Here is a 17,904-nt window from a genome sequence, read left to right on the forward strand (position 1 = left end):
ATATCCCTTACTATATCCTGAGCTCTTCACAGAGGCCTCTGAACAAACTAAAATAATTAAAAAGGATCATAATTCTCTGTAATTTGTTTATAGTATATGATACATATATACACAATTGTGCCATATTTTACTGTGCTTCACAGATGCTATTTTTTTTTTTTTACAAATTGAAGGTTTGTGGCAACACTGCTTTTGTCAGATGATGGTTAGCGTTTTTAGCATTTTAAATTGAGGTATATACATTGTTTTTTAGACATAATGCTATCACACACTTAATAAACTACAGTATAGCATAAGCATAACTTTTATATGCACCAGGAAACTAAAACAATTGTGTGACTTGCTTTATTGTGATAATCACTATATTGGAGTGGCCTGGAACCAAACCTGAAGTATGCCTGTATGATATATTTGTATTTAAACCCTTGCCCAAACTTCTTTCTCACTGTATCATTTTGTCAAGTAACTGACATATATCTACTTGTTTATTGCCTTCTCTTCCACTAGACTAGAGGAGGCTCCATAATGGCAAAGATTTATCTGTTTTGTTCATCTCAGGCACCTAGGACAGAACTGCTATTTATAGTGAAAAGTACTTAAATATTGTTTACTGATTAAACTCCTTCCTTAACCTGTCTGTTGCACAACTTATGCATACCTTGTTATATATGATCTAGTCTGTAAACTTCTAACTACTTTTCTGTTCTGCCTCCTTTTCTGTCTGATCTAATCTGTGCACGACCGTCAGGTCGATTTTCCTTCTACATCTAGTTTATGTTACTTGAAGCGTACTGATCTTTTCTCTTCAATCCAGACCTTCTAACTACCTTAAAAATATACAGTATAGTGTAAATATTGTAGATTTCTTTCTCTCTGTCCTTGTGTGTGTGTCTGTTTTAAAGTTTAGTATATAATTACTTAGAATCTAAATTGTATTTTTAACAGCTTTCTTGAGGTATAACTGAAGCACATTCATCTGCACATATTTAAATTGTACAAATTGATAAGCTTTAACATATGTATAACCCATGAAACTATCGCCATAATCCAAATAATGAACATATTCATTACTCTCAAAACTTTCCTTTTGCCTCTTTGTAACCCCTCCCCCCATCCCCAGGAAACTACCAATTTGCTTTCTGTCACTATAGTTTGTATTTTCTAGAAATTTATATAAATGGAGTCACACAGTATGTACCGTATGGCTTCTTTCCCTCGGCTTATTATTTTGAGATTCATCCATGTTGCTGCATGTATCAATAGTTTTTTTTCATTTTTAATGCTGAGTAGTATTCAATTCTACAATTTCCATTTTCATTGATTTGTTGAACATTGGGTTATTTCCTGTTGGGGGTCATTACAGATAAAATTGCTGTGAACATTTGCTTCTAATCTTTATGTAGACTTATGCTTTCATTTCTCTTGGATAAAGACGTAGTTGTGGAATGGCTGGGTCATATGATAGATGTATGTTTAAGTTGTAAGGCACTCTTCCAACTGTTTTCTAATGGGGTTGAACCATTTTACATTCTCACCATCAGTGTCCAGGGCTCTAGTTTGTTCAGTATCCTCACCAACATTTGATCTGTTGATCCTTTAATTTTAGTCTTTCTATTTGGTTTATAGTGCTATCTCACTGTGGTTTTAATTTGAATATCCCTTTTGACAAATGATTTTGAACATCTTTTAATGTACTAATTTGCCATCTTTATACCTTCTTTGTTAATGTATCTTTTAAGATATTTTGTACATTTTAAAATTAGGTTGTTTATCTTCTTATTAAGTTGTTAGGGTTTTTTATCCTAGATACAAGTCCTTTATTGGATATATGGGTTTGCAGCCACTCTGTAGGTTGTCCTTTTATTTTCTTAACAATATCTTTTGAAGAGCAAAATTTTTAATTTTGACAATGTCCAGTTTATTATTTTTTGTTTTATAATTCATACTTCTTGTGTCATATTTAAGAAATCTTTGCCAAATTCAGGGTCACTAAGATGTTCTTATATGTTTTCTTCAAGAAGTTTTATAATTTTACCTCTTAAGTTTAGGTTGATGAATGATTTCAAGTTAATTGTTGTTTATGATATGAGGTAAAGGTCCAGGTTAACTTTTTTTTTTACAGTTGTTCCAGAGTCATTTGTTAAAAAAGATTATCCTTTTTCATTGAATTTCTTGACACTTTTTTCAAAATTCAATTGACCATATATATATGGCTCTATCTCTGGACTCTTCTGTTTCTATTCCATTGATCTAAATGTCTGCCTTTATATCAATACTACATTGTCTTGATTATATACAGTTTTATAATAAGTCCTGAAATCAGTTAGTATAAGTCCTTCAACTCTGTTCTTTTTCTCTTTGTTTTGCCTATCCTAGGTCCTTTGTATTTGCATATAAATTTTAGAATCAGCTGTCAATTTCTATGAAAAACGTCTGCTGGAAATTTGATTGGAATGTGTTGAATCTGTATGCTAATCTGTGCAGAATTGACAACAGTTTGCCATAAGTGCAGTATATCTCTCCATTTATTTAGGTCTTCTTTAATTTCTCCCAGCAATATTTTGTAGTTTTCAGGGTATAAATCTTACACATACTTTTTCAGATTTATCCATAACATTTCATGTTCCTTGATACTATTTTTTTATTGCAGTAATTTTCTGAGGCAGAATTCAGAGTCAGTAATTCAGTGGCATTTGGTACATTCACAATGTTGTGTAATCACCAACTCTGCCTACTTTCAAACATTTTCATTACCTCAAAAAAAAATCCAGACCCATGAAACGGTTACTTCCCATTTCCTCCTCTGTCCAGGCCCTGGCAACAACCAATCTGCTTTCTGTCTTTACACTTTTGCTTAGTCTGGATGTTTCATATAAACAGAAGTCTCTATGTGACTTTTGGTGTCTGGCTTCTTTCACTGAGCTTGATGTTTTTGAGTACTGTAATATGTATCAGTACTTCATTCCTTTTTTTGGCTGAATAATATTCCATTGTATGCACGTAGCATTGATGGACATTTGAGTTGTTTTCACTTTTCAACTCTTGTGAAGAGTGTTGCTATGAATATTCATGTACAAGCATTTTAACATTTGTTTTCAGTTCTTTTGGGGTTATATTCCTAGAACTAGAATTGGTGGGTCATATGGTTATTCTATGTTTAACTTGTTAAGGAACTGCCAAGCTGTTTTCCACAGTGGCTGCACCATTTTACATTCTCAAAGCAAAGTATGAGGGTTCCAATTTCTCCATAACTTTATAGACTCTTGTTGCCTTCTGGGTTTTTTAAATTATTATTAATTTTATCCATCCAAATAGGAATCAACTGGCAACTCATCATGGTTTTGATTTGAATTTCCCTAATGACTAATTATATTGAGCATCTTTTCTTGTGCTTGTTGTCTATTTTTATGTCTCCTTTTGGAGAAATGCTTAATTAAGTTCTTTGCCCATTTTTAAACAGGGTTGTGTGTCTTTTTGTTGCTGAGCTCTTTATATATTCTTGATACTATTTTAAATAGTATTACTTTTTAAATTTCAATTTCCTATTGCTTGTTGCTAGCATATACAAGTACAATTGATTTTGTCTATTTATCTTGTATCTTGCAGCCTTGCTTTCTATTTCTATCAATAGTAGGTATTGCCCTTAGGATTTTCTGTATAGGCAATCATGTCATCTACAAATGAACACAGTTTTACTTCTTCCTTTGCAATATGTATACCTTTTTTTTCTTGCTTTATTGCAGTTGATAGAAATTCCTGAAAAATTTGTGCATTGAACTGATGAGAGTGGACATCCTTGCCTTGTTCCTGATCTTACAGAGAAAACATTCATTCTTTTATTATTAAGCATTATGTTAGCTATAGTTTTTTATTTACAGATTTCCTTTTTCAAGCTGGGAAATTTTTCTTCTATTTTTATATTGCTGAGATATTTTATCATGATAATTGCTGGGATTTATATAATGCTTTTCTCCATATATTGATATCATCAATGTGGCTTTTTTATTTCTGGTCTGTTATCATGATGAATTATATTGATTGATTTTTGAATGTTAAACCAATCAATCTTTCACTCCTACAGTAAGCCACACCTGGTCATGACGTACTATAATCCTCTTTTTTTTGACCATGAACATCAGTTTTCTTTTTTTTTTTAAGACTATTTTCTTATACAGCAGGTTCTTATGAGTTATCTATTTTATACATATTAGTGTATATATGCCAATCCCAATCTCCCAATTCATCCCACCACTACCTCCACTACCCCCACTGCCCCTCTTTTCCCCCCTTGGACATATGTTTGTTCTCTACGTCTGTGTCTCTATTTCTGCCTTGCAAATCAGTTTTTTTTTTTTTAACATCTTTACTGGAGTATAATTGCTTTACAATGGTGTGTTAGTTTCTGCTTTATAACAAAGTGAATCAGCTATACATATACATACATCCACATATCCCCTCCCTCTTGCGTCTCCCTCCGACCCTCCCTATCCCACCCCTCTAGGTGGTCACAAAGCACTGAGCTGATCTCCCTGTGCTGTGAGGCTGCTTCCCACTAGCTATCTATTTTACACTTGGTAGTATATATAAGCCCATGCCACTCTGTCACTTCGTCTCAGCTTTATAATCCTTTGTATATAAATTTTAGGTTGATAGTGTTGTTCAAGTCTCCTATATCCTTACTGGTTTTCAGTCAACTTATGCTGTCAATTATTGAGGGGAGCAAGAGGCTCAATGGGAGACCTAGCCAAGATCTAAGGGTAAGGGCAGTTAGATGTGAGACTGTGGACATTTTCAGAATGTTTTAATTCTTGTTGTTGTTGTTTTAAACTGGGAAATACTATATTCACTAAAAGCTGTGAAAAAATATTTTAATGTTTTATAACAAAATACAGTGACTCTGAAAAATGAGAGGAAGTGGTATTGAAATCTCTTAACCATAATTGTAGATTTGTCTACTTTTCCTTTCAGTTCTAGAAATTTTTGCTTCATATATTTTGAAGCTTTGTTATTTGGTCCACAGACGTTTAAGATTGTTGCATCCTAATTGATGAATTGACCCCTTAATCATTATGAAATAACGATCTTTACCCCTCTTTCCTAATAAACAGTATTTTCCTTTATAAGCATCTTATCCTAATGATCTAATCTTCCCATCATCTATCATTGAAACTGGTTCATTCTAAAGAAAGTGCTTTCTAATGGTCAGTTTTCCAAAGATGTAATGGATTGCCTCCACAAGTAACAAAAATTTGAAACAAAGTTTTTAAAACATGAATGAACTTGTAGCAGTGTTATGTATAAATTTCAAATATGTTTGATCATTGGATTACGTGCTTTTTGAAGTACTTTCTAAGCCCGACCTTCTGTGATTGTAATTAGCTGTATATTATGACAATTTATATCTAATAATTAGATGAATTGCTTCATATATTTTCTATCTCATGGTTCTTTTTGTCTGTATATTGTATGTTCTTAAAATATCTCTTCTGATATGTACTCTGGTATTTGTACTCTTAGACAAACTTGATAGAGTATGGTTATCATTTATTCCTTTTATCAACTATGTACAATATCGTTGTTTCTTTAGGTTTTTTTATGAAATATTTTAAAATGTACATATTCTCTTCTCAATTGGATTATAAGGTTTAACGACAAGGATTGTATATTGTCCTTCCCCTCCCACCTGACTCACTGCCAGAATACCCAAAAAAACCTAACAAAAATACTAAGCAAATAACATGGGTTCAATTAGTATTATACTTATTGAAAGGTGGAATTAGTTTTCTTGCATTAAGTGCCAGAGAAGAGAAAGGCTAGGTTTGGTGTTTTACCATTAAGACAGAAGGTGTTGGAATTTTAAATCAAATTCTAGAGTTGAATCACAAGGAAAGGAGCCTGTCACTTTTTGTACAATGACAAGGTCAGTATATCATTGAACTTCCACTACATATGTGAAAAGTTTAAAGAAATATTCATTTACCCTTTTTGGAGTTTGTTTTATTTATTTTTTAATTCCATATATATCATAAAGTTAAATTTTTACTTTTATTTTCTTAAAGCAGTTCTTGGAACACCTCACAGCTTGCCACATCTGATGAATCCATCCATCTCCCCTGCATTTTTACATTTGAATAAAGCACATCAGGTATATAAATAGCATTGAGTACTGAAGCATCAAAAATTTGGAGTGAATATTTTGTTTGTTCTTTACACTTAAAGTTCTCAAGGAGTTAAATGAGTATTTTGTTTTCAAATAAAATTCTTAGTAGTAAGTGTACCTACATAAAAACAGAACTTAATAAGGAAATCAGATCAAATTAAGGTAATCAAAGCATCATAGTTTATATATTTATTGATTCCTATTTGTAGGGCATTCAGAAGGGAAGAGGTATATTTTGTGGTATATTTTTCTATAAATAACTCAGGCTCAAAACAAGTTTTATGTGGTCTTAGCTCAAAGTATTTACAGAAAGAAAAAAAAAATGAACAATAACTCTTAATTCTTAAAATTTAATCAACGTTATAGAAATAATTTATATATTTATGACAGTAAAAAAATTTTTCCTTACCTTTTTCAGATAAGTATTTTAAACTATGTTTGTGTACATAAATATCCATAATATTGGAGATAAATATTACCTACTAATTTCAGGTACTGTTTAAGGCTATATCTGTATAGAAGCCTAATTACAAATCAAACCTAACACATGATCAATGGGTTGTTATAGGTTGAATGAATGCATGTCTGTTCCTAAACGCAGCTTTTTAAGGAAAAGGCTTATTTGTTTATTTTTCATTCTTAGAATCTAACATATGACCTGTACATTGTTCATTCATTTACTCAACATATTTTATTGAAAATCTAACATGTACTAGACACTCTGCTAGTCATTGAGGCTATAGCATTGAACAGAATAGTCACAGTCCTTATCCTTGTAGAATTTCAACAAATAGAGAACACAAGCATTAAACAGTTAATTGCAGTAAGGTTTAAAGTGATATGGGAGGGGAGACCAGAGTATTGACAATATTCCCTTTACTTTAAAATAAAGACCAACTGCTTAGTTTTGCCTTGAGGGCCTGTCTGAGCTGGTGGCCTCTCCTGCCTCTCCTATGCCTTAGGTGTCACTGTCCCAGCTCTGGTGAGCTGCTTTTGGTCCGTGAAGGGCTTTCTTCTCTTCTCCTTAGGTCTTTGCTCCTGCTGTTCTTCTGCCTGGAATACTTCCCACCGCAGCACCACCTTGTTCCCCCAGACTTCACCTAGTTATTTCTCCACAGCCTTCAGATCTCTGTGCAAGAGTTAGTTCCTCAGGGAAACCTTTCTTGAATTTACCAGTCTAAATCAAGTTCCACCACTATTTGTTCCCATAGCTCCTTGTATTTTTCCTTCATACACTCATTGCCATTTTTAATTGTATGTTTTTATAATTAATTAATGTCTCCCCTCCTCAGGGGACTATAAGATCCATGAGGGCAGATCATATTGTAGCACAGTGCCTGGCACATAGAAGTGCTCAATCAATCTTTGTTGAATGATGAAATGAATAAATAAATGATTGAATGATACTGACATCAAAGCCAGAAAGGGGTGAGGGGAGGGGAGGAAGGGTGAAAGAAAAGAAGGAAGGGAAATGGAATTAGTTTCATGACTGTATGGTCACACCTTGTGTATTATTGAAAGAATTAATTAGTGTTGCCCGTAATTAGAAAGTAGAATATTAAGAAGCTGTTGCTTTTGCTCAGATCAACTCAGGAATTGAAATTTAAAATGAATTACACAACAAGTAGCTCTTCAAAGTTAAACTAACTTAATGTTTTATCATTTTCACAGAGCTCACTTATGGGTAATACTTCTAATTTATTTCTTCAGAATCTTTCTCATGTACCACTGGCACAGCAACAATTAATGAAGTTTGAGAATATTCATACTAATAATGTAAGTATGGAATTATTTTTTTTCATTTGAAATGAGTTCATTCCTTTTATGTAATCAGACTGTTGGCTAGATTGTTAATGAATTTTCACATGTGTAGCTTTTTTATTAGGTTATGTCTTGCTGCCATGAGCAAAAGTCTTTTCTTCTCTTCTTTTGCAGAAACCAGGCTTACTTGGAGAACCCCCAGCTATGGTACTTCAAGCTGCAGTAGGGATAGGGTCACCGCTTCCATTGAAAACAGAGTTGGGCCATCTTGGAGAAGCACATAAAAGTAAATTATGTGTGTTTGCTGAGACGTCAGTAAACAGTCAGATTTGAGATTTAAAGATAGTGTACCTGTATTCTACTTTTATTTACAGGAAGGTCAGATTTGAGTTTTATTCAATCATTTAAAATTTCAAGAGCCCTCTTGGCTTTTCTATTTTTAATATTAGAATACTATTGGTAGTTATTTATTGATGGACTTGCTTCTATGCCAGGATAAGACTTTCTCTGTGGGATATGCTTTAATATTTGATGAAGGTTCACAGCAGCATGAGGCAAAGACATAGATCTATTTGAGACTGACATGCTGCCCACTGGGCTGACAGCACATTACATAGGAATCCATTTAATTTTTGCCTGGATAAGAAACCCTTAGCTTTTATTAAGAAATATCTGGTAATTATAAATTTAAAGTTTGATTGTTTATTTGTATCATTTCTAAAATGTGAGCTCCAAATTAGTAGTAAAAAAATGTGTATTATGTGCTTCTAAAATATAACAAATTTAAATGGAACAATTATTTTTCTTTTCAGAATAATAGCATGGTAGTATACCAAGATGTCTTATGGGATTTTGAAAGGCACTTTCAATTTGAAGTTTAACTGAAATTTGTTTGAAGCGAGCATGCTGAGGGGAAAAAAAAGAGAAAGTCCACCAGTGATAAAAAAGAAAAAAAACCAAGTCAGTTAAATATGGGTAGCATATTTAGCCTCTTGTACATAAAACCAAGTCAAATGGTCAAATAATCAATTCAGATTATTGGAATTGACTGGGCAAAAGTTAAACCAGTACACAGACAGGTATAGAAATTTTTATGGTGTGATAGAGTCTGTCCTAAAAATTAAATATTGTATGCCTAAAAGCTTATACAGATATTTATAATTTGTGTTGGATTAAATAACTAGCCATTTGCTTTAGCACTGCTGCTTTAAGAACACTGAAAATTCAAAATGTCCAAATAAATAATTGCTAAAAGATAGAACTGAGAATCTATCTCTAAATAGTTAGTACTAAAAATAATTTAAGAAATTTGTTTAGTGAATTTGTAAAATATAACTTTGATTTAATTAAGATAGTTGTCAAAACTAGCTCTTTTCATTTAGTTTTGACCTATAGAGTTTTAAAAAATTGAATGGTTCAGAATTTTCCTATTAAAATTTTATTTCTTCCAGAATTTCTTGTTATTCCCTGTAAATAAAAATGTAAAACTTTAATGTGTTAAACTTTCATTTGGTGCTTAGCTATTCATAAACACTGATGTTTTTTTAAACCAGTGGTGTGCTGGTGTTTAAAAACCAGCTCTCTGGGTTAAAAAAAAATCTTGATTTGTAGCATTTGTGGATTTCTTTGTGTAAACAGTCCAACCATGGCTGATTTCAGGTTACCTTTGCAAAGACGTTGAACTCAAGAGCTGGGAAAAGATAGCACAGTTGACTCTTAGGAGCTGGTGCAAGCTGGCTGACTAAATATATTGTTGGGTTTAATGTAACTTTATTAACTTTTGAGTGTCAGAGACTTTTTTTAAACTGAAGGCTTAGGTAATTATTCCCTTCAAATATGAAAGCAGGCAAATTACAATGACTGGGCATTAAAAAAAAAGGCACTGATATAACTTAAGTGCCAAGAAGTATATAAATTTTGCTCTCACCTTCTAAAATGTACAATTAAAACTTGGAACTAAAAAATATAATATCCTTGAGATTATCCTGGAAGTTGTTGAAAATAGGAAAAGCATGATTACTATTAGAGGTTTTTGTTTTTCCATACAGGAGGCTGCTAATTTATAACCTTTAACCTCACCTTTTGTATTTTAACTGTTCTCTATTAGGTAAAAAAATAGGTTTCTGCACATTTTGCCCATAACTTGACAAAATCAAAAGGACTATTGTGAATAAGCCTCATCTAACCAAAAACTTTTTGCATTTGTGGTTCACTACAGCATCTAATTTGATTCCAACTCAAACAACTATAACAGCTGGCATGGGCATGTTACCATTCCTTCCAAATCAGCACATTGCTGGACAAGCTGGGCCAGGGCACGGGAACACTCAGGAGAAACAGCCAGCCTTGGTGGGGATGGCAGAAGGAAATTTCTCAGGGTCACAGGCTTATCTTCAGAGCTTTCCAAACCTTACTGCTGGAGGCTTGCTCACGGGACATCATAAACAACAACAAAGTCAGCCAAAAGGCCTGGAGATAAGTTCAGGGGTAAGAAAACTGTGTGTGTGTGTGTGTGAGTGTGTACATGCGTGCATACACATACATATAAATGCACACATGTATATACATGAAGTATATATGTGTATACTACATTATGTATATACTACAAAGAAATATATATATATTCCTTTTAAACTATATCTTAAATGAAATTATTCTAATTCGAGAGTAATCTAATTTTTGGTTATTTTACAGGTGGTATAATTTATGAAGTATCAAGTAATCTTAACTATTTTTGAATTTCAAAGGAAGTTGATAATATACTTAAAGTATATAAATATGGATTATAAACTAGATAATTCCTATAATATGTCAATGACATGAAGGCTTTTTCATACTGTACATTTACTTCTCAAAAGAGAAGAAAATATTGGACTCTAAAAAAAAAAAAACAAAACCTGTCATTATAAACAAACAAAAATCCATCCTTTGATAAGTTATGCCAAATGATGTTTGGGATTGTGCTTAATTACTTGCCAGTTTGTCTGTAAATAAAATAATTTAATTTTTATAAAATGTTTTTAAAATCTGTTATTATAAAATATTTAAATATGAATTCTTTATTCCTATAAACATTTGCTTTTCTAAAAACTTTTGAGATATGCATAGTTTTCAAATATAAAGGAATGTAAGTTCAAAATTTTGTAGTTTGGAAAAGTGTAGTAGTACCATTAATACTTATCCAATTATATAATGATATTTATAAGGATTTCTTAGTAAATAATAATGCTGCTCTTTAAAATATACTAATTTTTTCTAAAATGTATATTCTCTAGCTAATTAAGTATTATTTTAATATTTAAAGGTAGAATAAATTCTATTTTATCTGAAAATTTTCAAAGCCAGTTATTAATCTCTGGTCTGTTCAAAAGAATCTAATCTTGGTTTTAATTCTTGGTTTTTACCCAAAATTTTATTGGTTTATAAACCACTGATATTTGTAAATGTTATAATTGGTAGGTAGAATAAAGTACATTTAATTTTTTTTACTTGTACCCTAGAATACCCTTTGGATTAGAAGTGGCATGTGAGGAAACAATTCTTGTAGTTGGCTATATTCAAATGTCAAAATAATAATATTGACTTTGTAAGAGGTTTTGGTGTCACCTAGTCATGGCAGGAGGTATGGATAGAATGCCTATAATTGTACATTGAGGAAGCTAAGGTGGTTCTTCATAGAATGAATTTTAAAAATTTATCTGCAGGATTAATTGCTTAAGTTATTGAGGGAAGTTAAACTCACATATGAATAGTCTGTATCTTTTTGCACAGACTTTTTAATTCATTGAAAGAACTAGGGTCTTTAGAAAAACTGGACTTGAGGTGATTCACATAATGGGCAAATGAGAGTGTATCTGGAAGAAGACAGGTGAAGTGGGGCAGGGCCTGCAAAACAAGTCCCGTGAAGAAGAATTGAAGGAAATAGATACATGGAACTTGGCAAGGGTTGACCAGCTGACATTTAATTTGACATTAAAAAAAAAAAATTTACAGACCAGTCTAGTCACATGGTATTTTATGTTTCTCTAGTGGGCAGAATTAGTCCGATAAGTATGACATACAATAAAGCATATTTAGGCTTAATATAACAAAGAACAGTTGAAGTTTTCAAACAAAGAAAAAGTTTGACACTTTCACAAAGATGTGAATGTCATATCATTCCAAATGATTATGCAGACCCCAGGTGAACATCTGTACAGATTGTTGTAGAAGTGATTCTTCTTTCCTGACAATAGGGGCTTGGACCAGGTAACCTCAAAGTATGTTTTCCAAGTATGTAGCAGAATTTTGGACTTTGTTAAACAGTTGGTTAAACTCGGCTGTAAATTTTTAGACCTGCATCTTTAATATTATGTTGACCAGTGATTCTTTTTTTTTTTTTTTTGCGGTATGCGGGCCTCTCACTGTTGTGGCCTCTCCCATTGTGGAGCACAGGCTCTGGACGCGCAGGCTAAGCAGCCATGGCGCACGGGCCTAGCCGCTCTTTGGCATGTGGGATCTTCCTAGACCAGGGCACGAACCCGTGTCCCCTGCATCGGCAGGCGGACTCTCAACCACTGCGCCACCAGGGAAGCCCCTGACCAGTGATTCTTGATTCTGTCTTTTTGTCAGAATCACCACTGGAGTTTAAAAAAAAAAAAGATGGAGAGGGTTGGATTCTAACTTCCTCAGCCCTGAGAATCTGATTCAGAGAGATAGGGGTGAGATCTGAATTTTAAGTGTACAACTCAGTGGCATTAAGTACATTCACATTGTTTTGCAACTATCACTACTATCCATCTCCAGAACTTTTTCATCATCCCATATTGCAGCTCTGTACCCATTCAACAACTCTCCATTTTCCCTTCTCCCCAGCCTCCAGTAAACACTGTTTACTTTCTGTCCTAGAATTTGACTATTCTAGGTACCCAAAGTAAGTGGAATGATACAATTTTTGTCCTTTGTGTCTGACTTATTTCCATCACCATAGTGTCTTCAAGGGTCATCCACGTTATAGCATGTATTGGAATTTCCTTTTTTTAAAGGCTGAATAATATTCTATTGTATTTATAGACTACATTACAAAAATTTTTTAATTTATTTATTTTTGGCTGTGTTGGGTCTTTGTTGCTGCCCACAGGCTTTTTCTAGTTGCGGCGAGTGGTGGCTACTCTTCGTTGCGGTGTGCGGGCTTCTCATTGCAGTGGCTTCTCTTGTTGCAGGGCATGGGCTCTAGATGCAAGGGCTTCAGTAGTTGTGGCTCACGGGCTCTAGAGCGCAGGCTCAGTAGTTGTGGCACACTGGCTTAGTTGCTCTGCGGCATGTGGGATCTTCCCAGACCGGGGCTCAAACCCATGTCCCCTGCATTGGCAGGTGGATTCTTAACCACTGCACCACCAGGGAAGTCCCTAGACTACATTTTCTTTCTCCATTTGTCCATTGATGGACATTTGGGTTGTTTCCGTTTTGGGCTCTTGTGAAAAATGCTGCTATATACAAATATCTGTTAGAGTCCCTGTTTTCAGTTCTTTGGGGTATTTACCCAGAGGTGGAATAGGTGAATCATATGGTACTTCTATATCTTATTTTTTGAGGAACTGCCGTTCTATTTTCCACAGCAACTGTACCATTTTTCATTTCCACCAGCAAAGCACGAGGGTTCCAATTTCTCCGCATCCTCACCAACATTATGTCTCATTGTGGTTTTGGATTTGCATTTCCCCAATGATTAGTGATGTTAAGGACCTCTTCATATGCCTATTGGCCACCTGTATGTCTCCTTTGCAAAAATGTCTATTCCGATTCTTTGCTATTTTTTAATTGGGTTATTTGTTTTCTTTGCTATTGAGTCATATGAGTTCCTAAATATATTTTGGATATTAACCCCTTCTCAGATATATGGTTTGCAAATATGTTCTCCCATTCCATAAGTTGCCTTTTAATTTTGTTGATTGTTTCCTTTGCTGTAGAAAAGCTCTTCGGTTTAGTTTAGCTTTTTAGCACTTGCTTATTTTTGCTTTTGTTGTCTATGCTTTTGCTGTCATATCCAAAAAAATGATTGCTAAGACCAATGTCAAGTAGCTTTTCCCCTATATTTTCTTCTAGTTTTATGGTTTCAGGTCTTATATTTAAGCCTTTAATCCAATTTGAGTAAATATTTGTGTGTGGTGTAAGATCAGGATCCAGTCTCATTTTTTTCCATATGGACATACAGTTTTCCCAACACCCATTTATTAAAGAGAGTGTCCTTTACCCATTGTGTATTCTTGGCACCCTTTTCAAATATTAGTTGACCACATATATATGGCTTTATTTTAGGGCTCTATTCTTTTCATAGGTCAGGGTGTCTGTTTTTATGCAAGTACCGTACTGTTTTGATGACTATGGCTTTGTAATATAGTTTGGAACCAGGAAGTGTGATGCCTCCACTTTGAACTTTTTCTCAAGATTGCTTTAGCTATTCAGGATCTTTTGTGGTTCCACATAAATTTTAGGATTGTTCATTCTATTTCTGTGAAAAGTGCCATTGAAATCTTGATAGGGATTGCATTGAATCTGTAGATCACTTTGGGCAGTGTGGACATTTTAACAATATTAATTCTTCTAATCCATGAACCCAGGATATCTTTCCAGTTATTTGTGTAATTTTTGATTTCTTTTATCAGTGTCATATAGTTTTCAGTATACAGTTCTGTCACCTCACTGGCTAAATTTATTCCTATTGGCTAAATTTATTCCTAAGTATTTTAGTCTTTTTGGTAGTATTATAACTGGGATTGTTTTCTTAATTTCTTTTTAAATAGTTCATTGTTAGTATATAGAAATGCAACAGATGCAAACAGAGATAGTTCAATTTCTTCCTTTTTGATTTAGATGCCTTTTATTTCTTTTTTCTTGCCAAATTGCTCTAGCTAGGACTTCCAATACTATGTTGAATAAAAGTGGTGAGAGTGGGCATCCTTGTCCTTTTCCTGATCTTAGAGGAAAAGCTATGATGTTAGCTGTGGGCATGTCCTTTATATATGGCTTTTATTATGTTGAGGTATATAGATTTCCTCTATGCCCAGTTTGTTGAGAGTTTTGATCATGAAATGATGTTGAATTTTGTCCAAGGTGTTTTTTGCATCTATTGAGACAGTCATATGGTTTTTATCCTTTATTCTGTTAATGTGGTGTATCACATTTATTGATTGGCCTGTGTTGAACCATCCTTGCATCCCAGGGATAAATCCCACTTGATCACAGAGTAAAATCCTTTTAATGTGTTGTCAAGTTCAGGTTGCCAGTATTTCATTTAGGGCTGCTAGTATTGTGTTAAGGATTTTTGAATCTGTGTTCATCAGGGACATTGGCCTGTAGTTTTCTTTTCTTGTAATGTTTTTGTCTGGCTTTGGTATGAGGGCAGTGCTGACCTCATAAAATAGGTTAGGAGGTATTCCTTCATCTTCAGTTTTTGGGAAGAATTTCAGAAGGATTGGTGTTAATTCTTCTTTAAATGTTTGGTAGAACTCAGCAGTGAAACCACCTGGTCCCAGGCTTTTCATTGTTGTCAGGTATTTGATTACTCCTTGCTCATTATTGGTCTGTTCATATTTTCTATTTCTTCTTGATTCAGTCTTGGTAGGTTGTATGTTTCTAGCAATTTATCCATTTTTTCATAGGTTACCCAATTTTTTAGCATATATTTGCTGATAATAATCACTTATGATTCTTTGTATTTCTGTGGTATCTGTAGTTGTAATGTCTCCTCTTCCATTTATAACTGCAGTTGACCCTTAAACAACAAAGGGGTTAGGGGCACTGACCTGCTGAGCAGTGAAAAGTCCATGTACTGATATCTCTGCCTCCAAAACAAAGGCATTGATAAATGACTCACTCAAGGACAGGAAGCTGAAACAGTTTGGATAGAATCAGGACCCTTTTTGATTACATGGATTGTGATCACTAATTGAACACAAACTTTTCCCCACAATTAGTTAATTCAAAGATGTAAAAAGAAAATACACGTACTATGTTTATTTTTAAAAATCCACATATAAGTGGACCTGCACAATTCAAACTCTTATTGTTCAGGGGTCAGTTGTATTTACTTGAGTCTTCTCTTTTTCTCTTGGTTATTGTAGCTAAATTTGTCTATTTTGTTTATCCTTTCAAAACACCTAACACTTAATTTCATTGATCTGTGTTTATAGTGCTATTTCATTTATTTCTGCTCTAATCTTTATTATTTCCTTTCTTCTGCTATTTTTGGGCTTGGTTTGTTCTTCTTTTGCTAGTAACTTGAGGTGTAAAGTTAGATTGTTTCTTTGAGATCTTTCTTTTTTCTTCATGTAGACATTTATTGCTATAAACTTCCCTTTTAAGCTGCTTTTTCTGCAGCCCATAAGTTTTGGTATGTTGTGTTTCCATTTTCATTTGTCTCAAGATACTTTCTGATGTCTCTTTTGATTTCTTCTTTGACTTCTTTGTTGTTCAAGAGTGTGTTATTTAATTTCTACATATCTGTGAATTTTCCAATTTTCCTCTTAGTATTGATTCCTGGTTTCATAGCAGTATAGTCAGAACAATCCTTAATAGGATTTCAGTACTCTTAAATTTGTTAAGACTTGTTTTGTGGCCCTACATATGATCTTCTTTTTTTTTTTCTTTGCTTCTGTTTTTGATGTCATCTCCAAGAAATGATTGCCAAATCCAGTGTTATGAATCTTTTCACCTAAGCTTTTCTTTTAAGACTTTTATAGTTTTAGCTCTTACAATTAAGACTTTGATCCATTTTGAGTTCATTTTTGTATGTGGTGTTAGGTAAGGATCCACTTCATTCTTTTACGTGGATATCCAGAATTCCCATCATTTTTTGTTGAAAAGACTGCCTATCTCCATTGTACAGTTTTGACACTTACTGAAAATTATTTAACTATATATGCAGTAATTTGTTTCTGGGCTCTCTATCCTATTCTGTTGGTCTTTATGTTTGTCTTTATGCCAGTACCATACTGTTGAGACTACTGTAGCTGTGTAGTAAGCTTGAAAATTAGAAAGTATGAGCCTTCCATTATTGTTCATCTTTTTCAATATTGTTTTGACTGTTTGGGGTTCCTTGATATTTCATATCAATTTTAGGATGGAGTTTTCTATTTCTGCCCAAAAAAGTTAGAATTTTGATAGGGATTATATTGAATCTGTAGATCACTTTGGTTAGTATTGACATTTAACAATAATAAATCTTCCAATACATGAACATGGGATGTCTTTTCATTTATTTATATCTTTAGTTTCTTTCAGCAATGTTTTGAAGGTTTAAGTGTACAAATATTTCTCCTCCTTGGTTCAGTTAATTCCTAATTACTTTATTCTTTTTTTTTTTTTTTTACCAGAACATCATGTAAGTTTATTTCAGATGTAACAGCAATGTTAAAATCAACAAATTTAAATCTTAACTGCACCAAGTAAACTCAGCTATTTAAGTATTTTTAAAGTTATTCCCTCCAAAAAACTGAGGGAGCTTTTCTTTTCCACCCCATATGTCATGGTTTCCCAATAATTCTATTTTAGGAGGACTTTCAATTGATGAGTAAGCCGCTTTGGGGATATCTCAGAACTTCTTTCCCCAAATGAAAACTAATCTGGACAAATTATATATTGCATAGATTTCTCTGCAGATTCTTTTCTTTAGAACCTAAATGCAATTACCATACAATATAATGTTTATCTATTTGCCCTACAGAAAAAAACTATCTGCCCTGAAAAATATGATGGATATATCCTGTGATCTTCCAGTTAATAGAATTGTTTTACCTCAACAATAATTTTTATCAAAATAACTAACTGAACATGGGACATTATTTCAGTCTTTACTGACTCATAGGCACACGAACTAGTGCCCAGCTTCTACCTCTTCTACATCCTCCTCCTCCTCCATAAGTGGATGGAATTATTTCATGTAAGTTTGATGTAGGACAATTCACCCTTTACAAACACTTACAATTTAGGTTAAAGTCAGTGAC

The 17,904-nt window shown here is 33.4% G+C and overlaps 1 protein-coding gene across 2 annotated transcripts in view; it reads left to right on the forward strand.

Moving 5' to 3' along the window:
* RAVER2 (ribonucleoprotein, PTB binding 2) overlaps window positions 1-17,904 on the forward strand; it is a 113,381-nt gene that overhangs the window by 55,280 nt on the left and 40,197 nt on the right. Inside the window, exons 6-9 of one of the 2 annotated variants that reach the window (XM_060089911.1) lie at window positions 6,060-6,145; window positions 7,832-7,936; window positions 8,096-8,207; window positions 10,140-10,408. In XM_060089911.1, the coding sequence (XP_059945894.1) occupies window positions 6,060-6,145; window positions 7,832-7,936; window positions 8,096-8,207; window positions 10,140-10,408 (572 nt within the window). The remainder of the gene's footprint in view (window positions 1-6,059; window positions 6,146-7,831; window positions 7,937-8,095; window positions 8,208-10,139; window positions 10,409-17,904) is intronic. The other variant, XM_060089913.1, reaches the window with a different exon arrangement.

The sequence above is a fragment of the Mesoplodon densirostris genome, chromosome 2 (genome assembly GCF_025265405.1).
Source record: "Mesoplodon densirostris isolate mMesDen1 chromosome 2, mMesDen1 primary haplotype, whole genome shotgun sequence".
NCBI classification, from domain to species: Eukaryota; Metazoa; Chordata; class Mammalia; order Artiodactyla; family Ziphiidae; genus Mesoplodon; species Mesoplodon densirostris.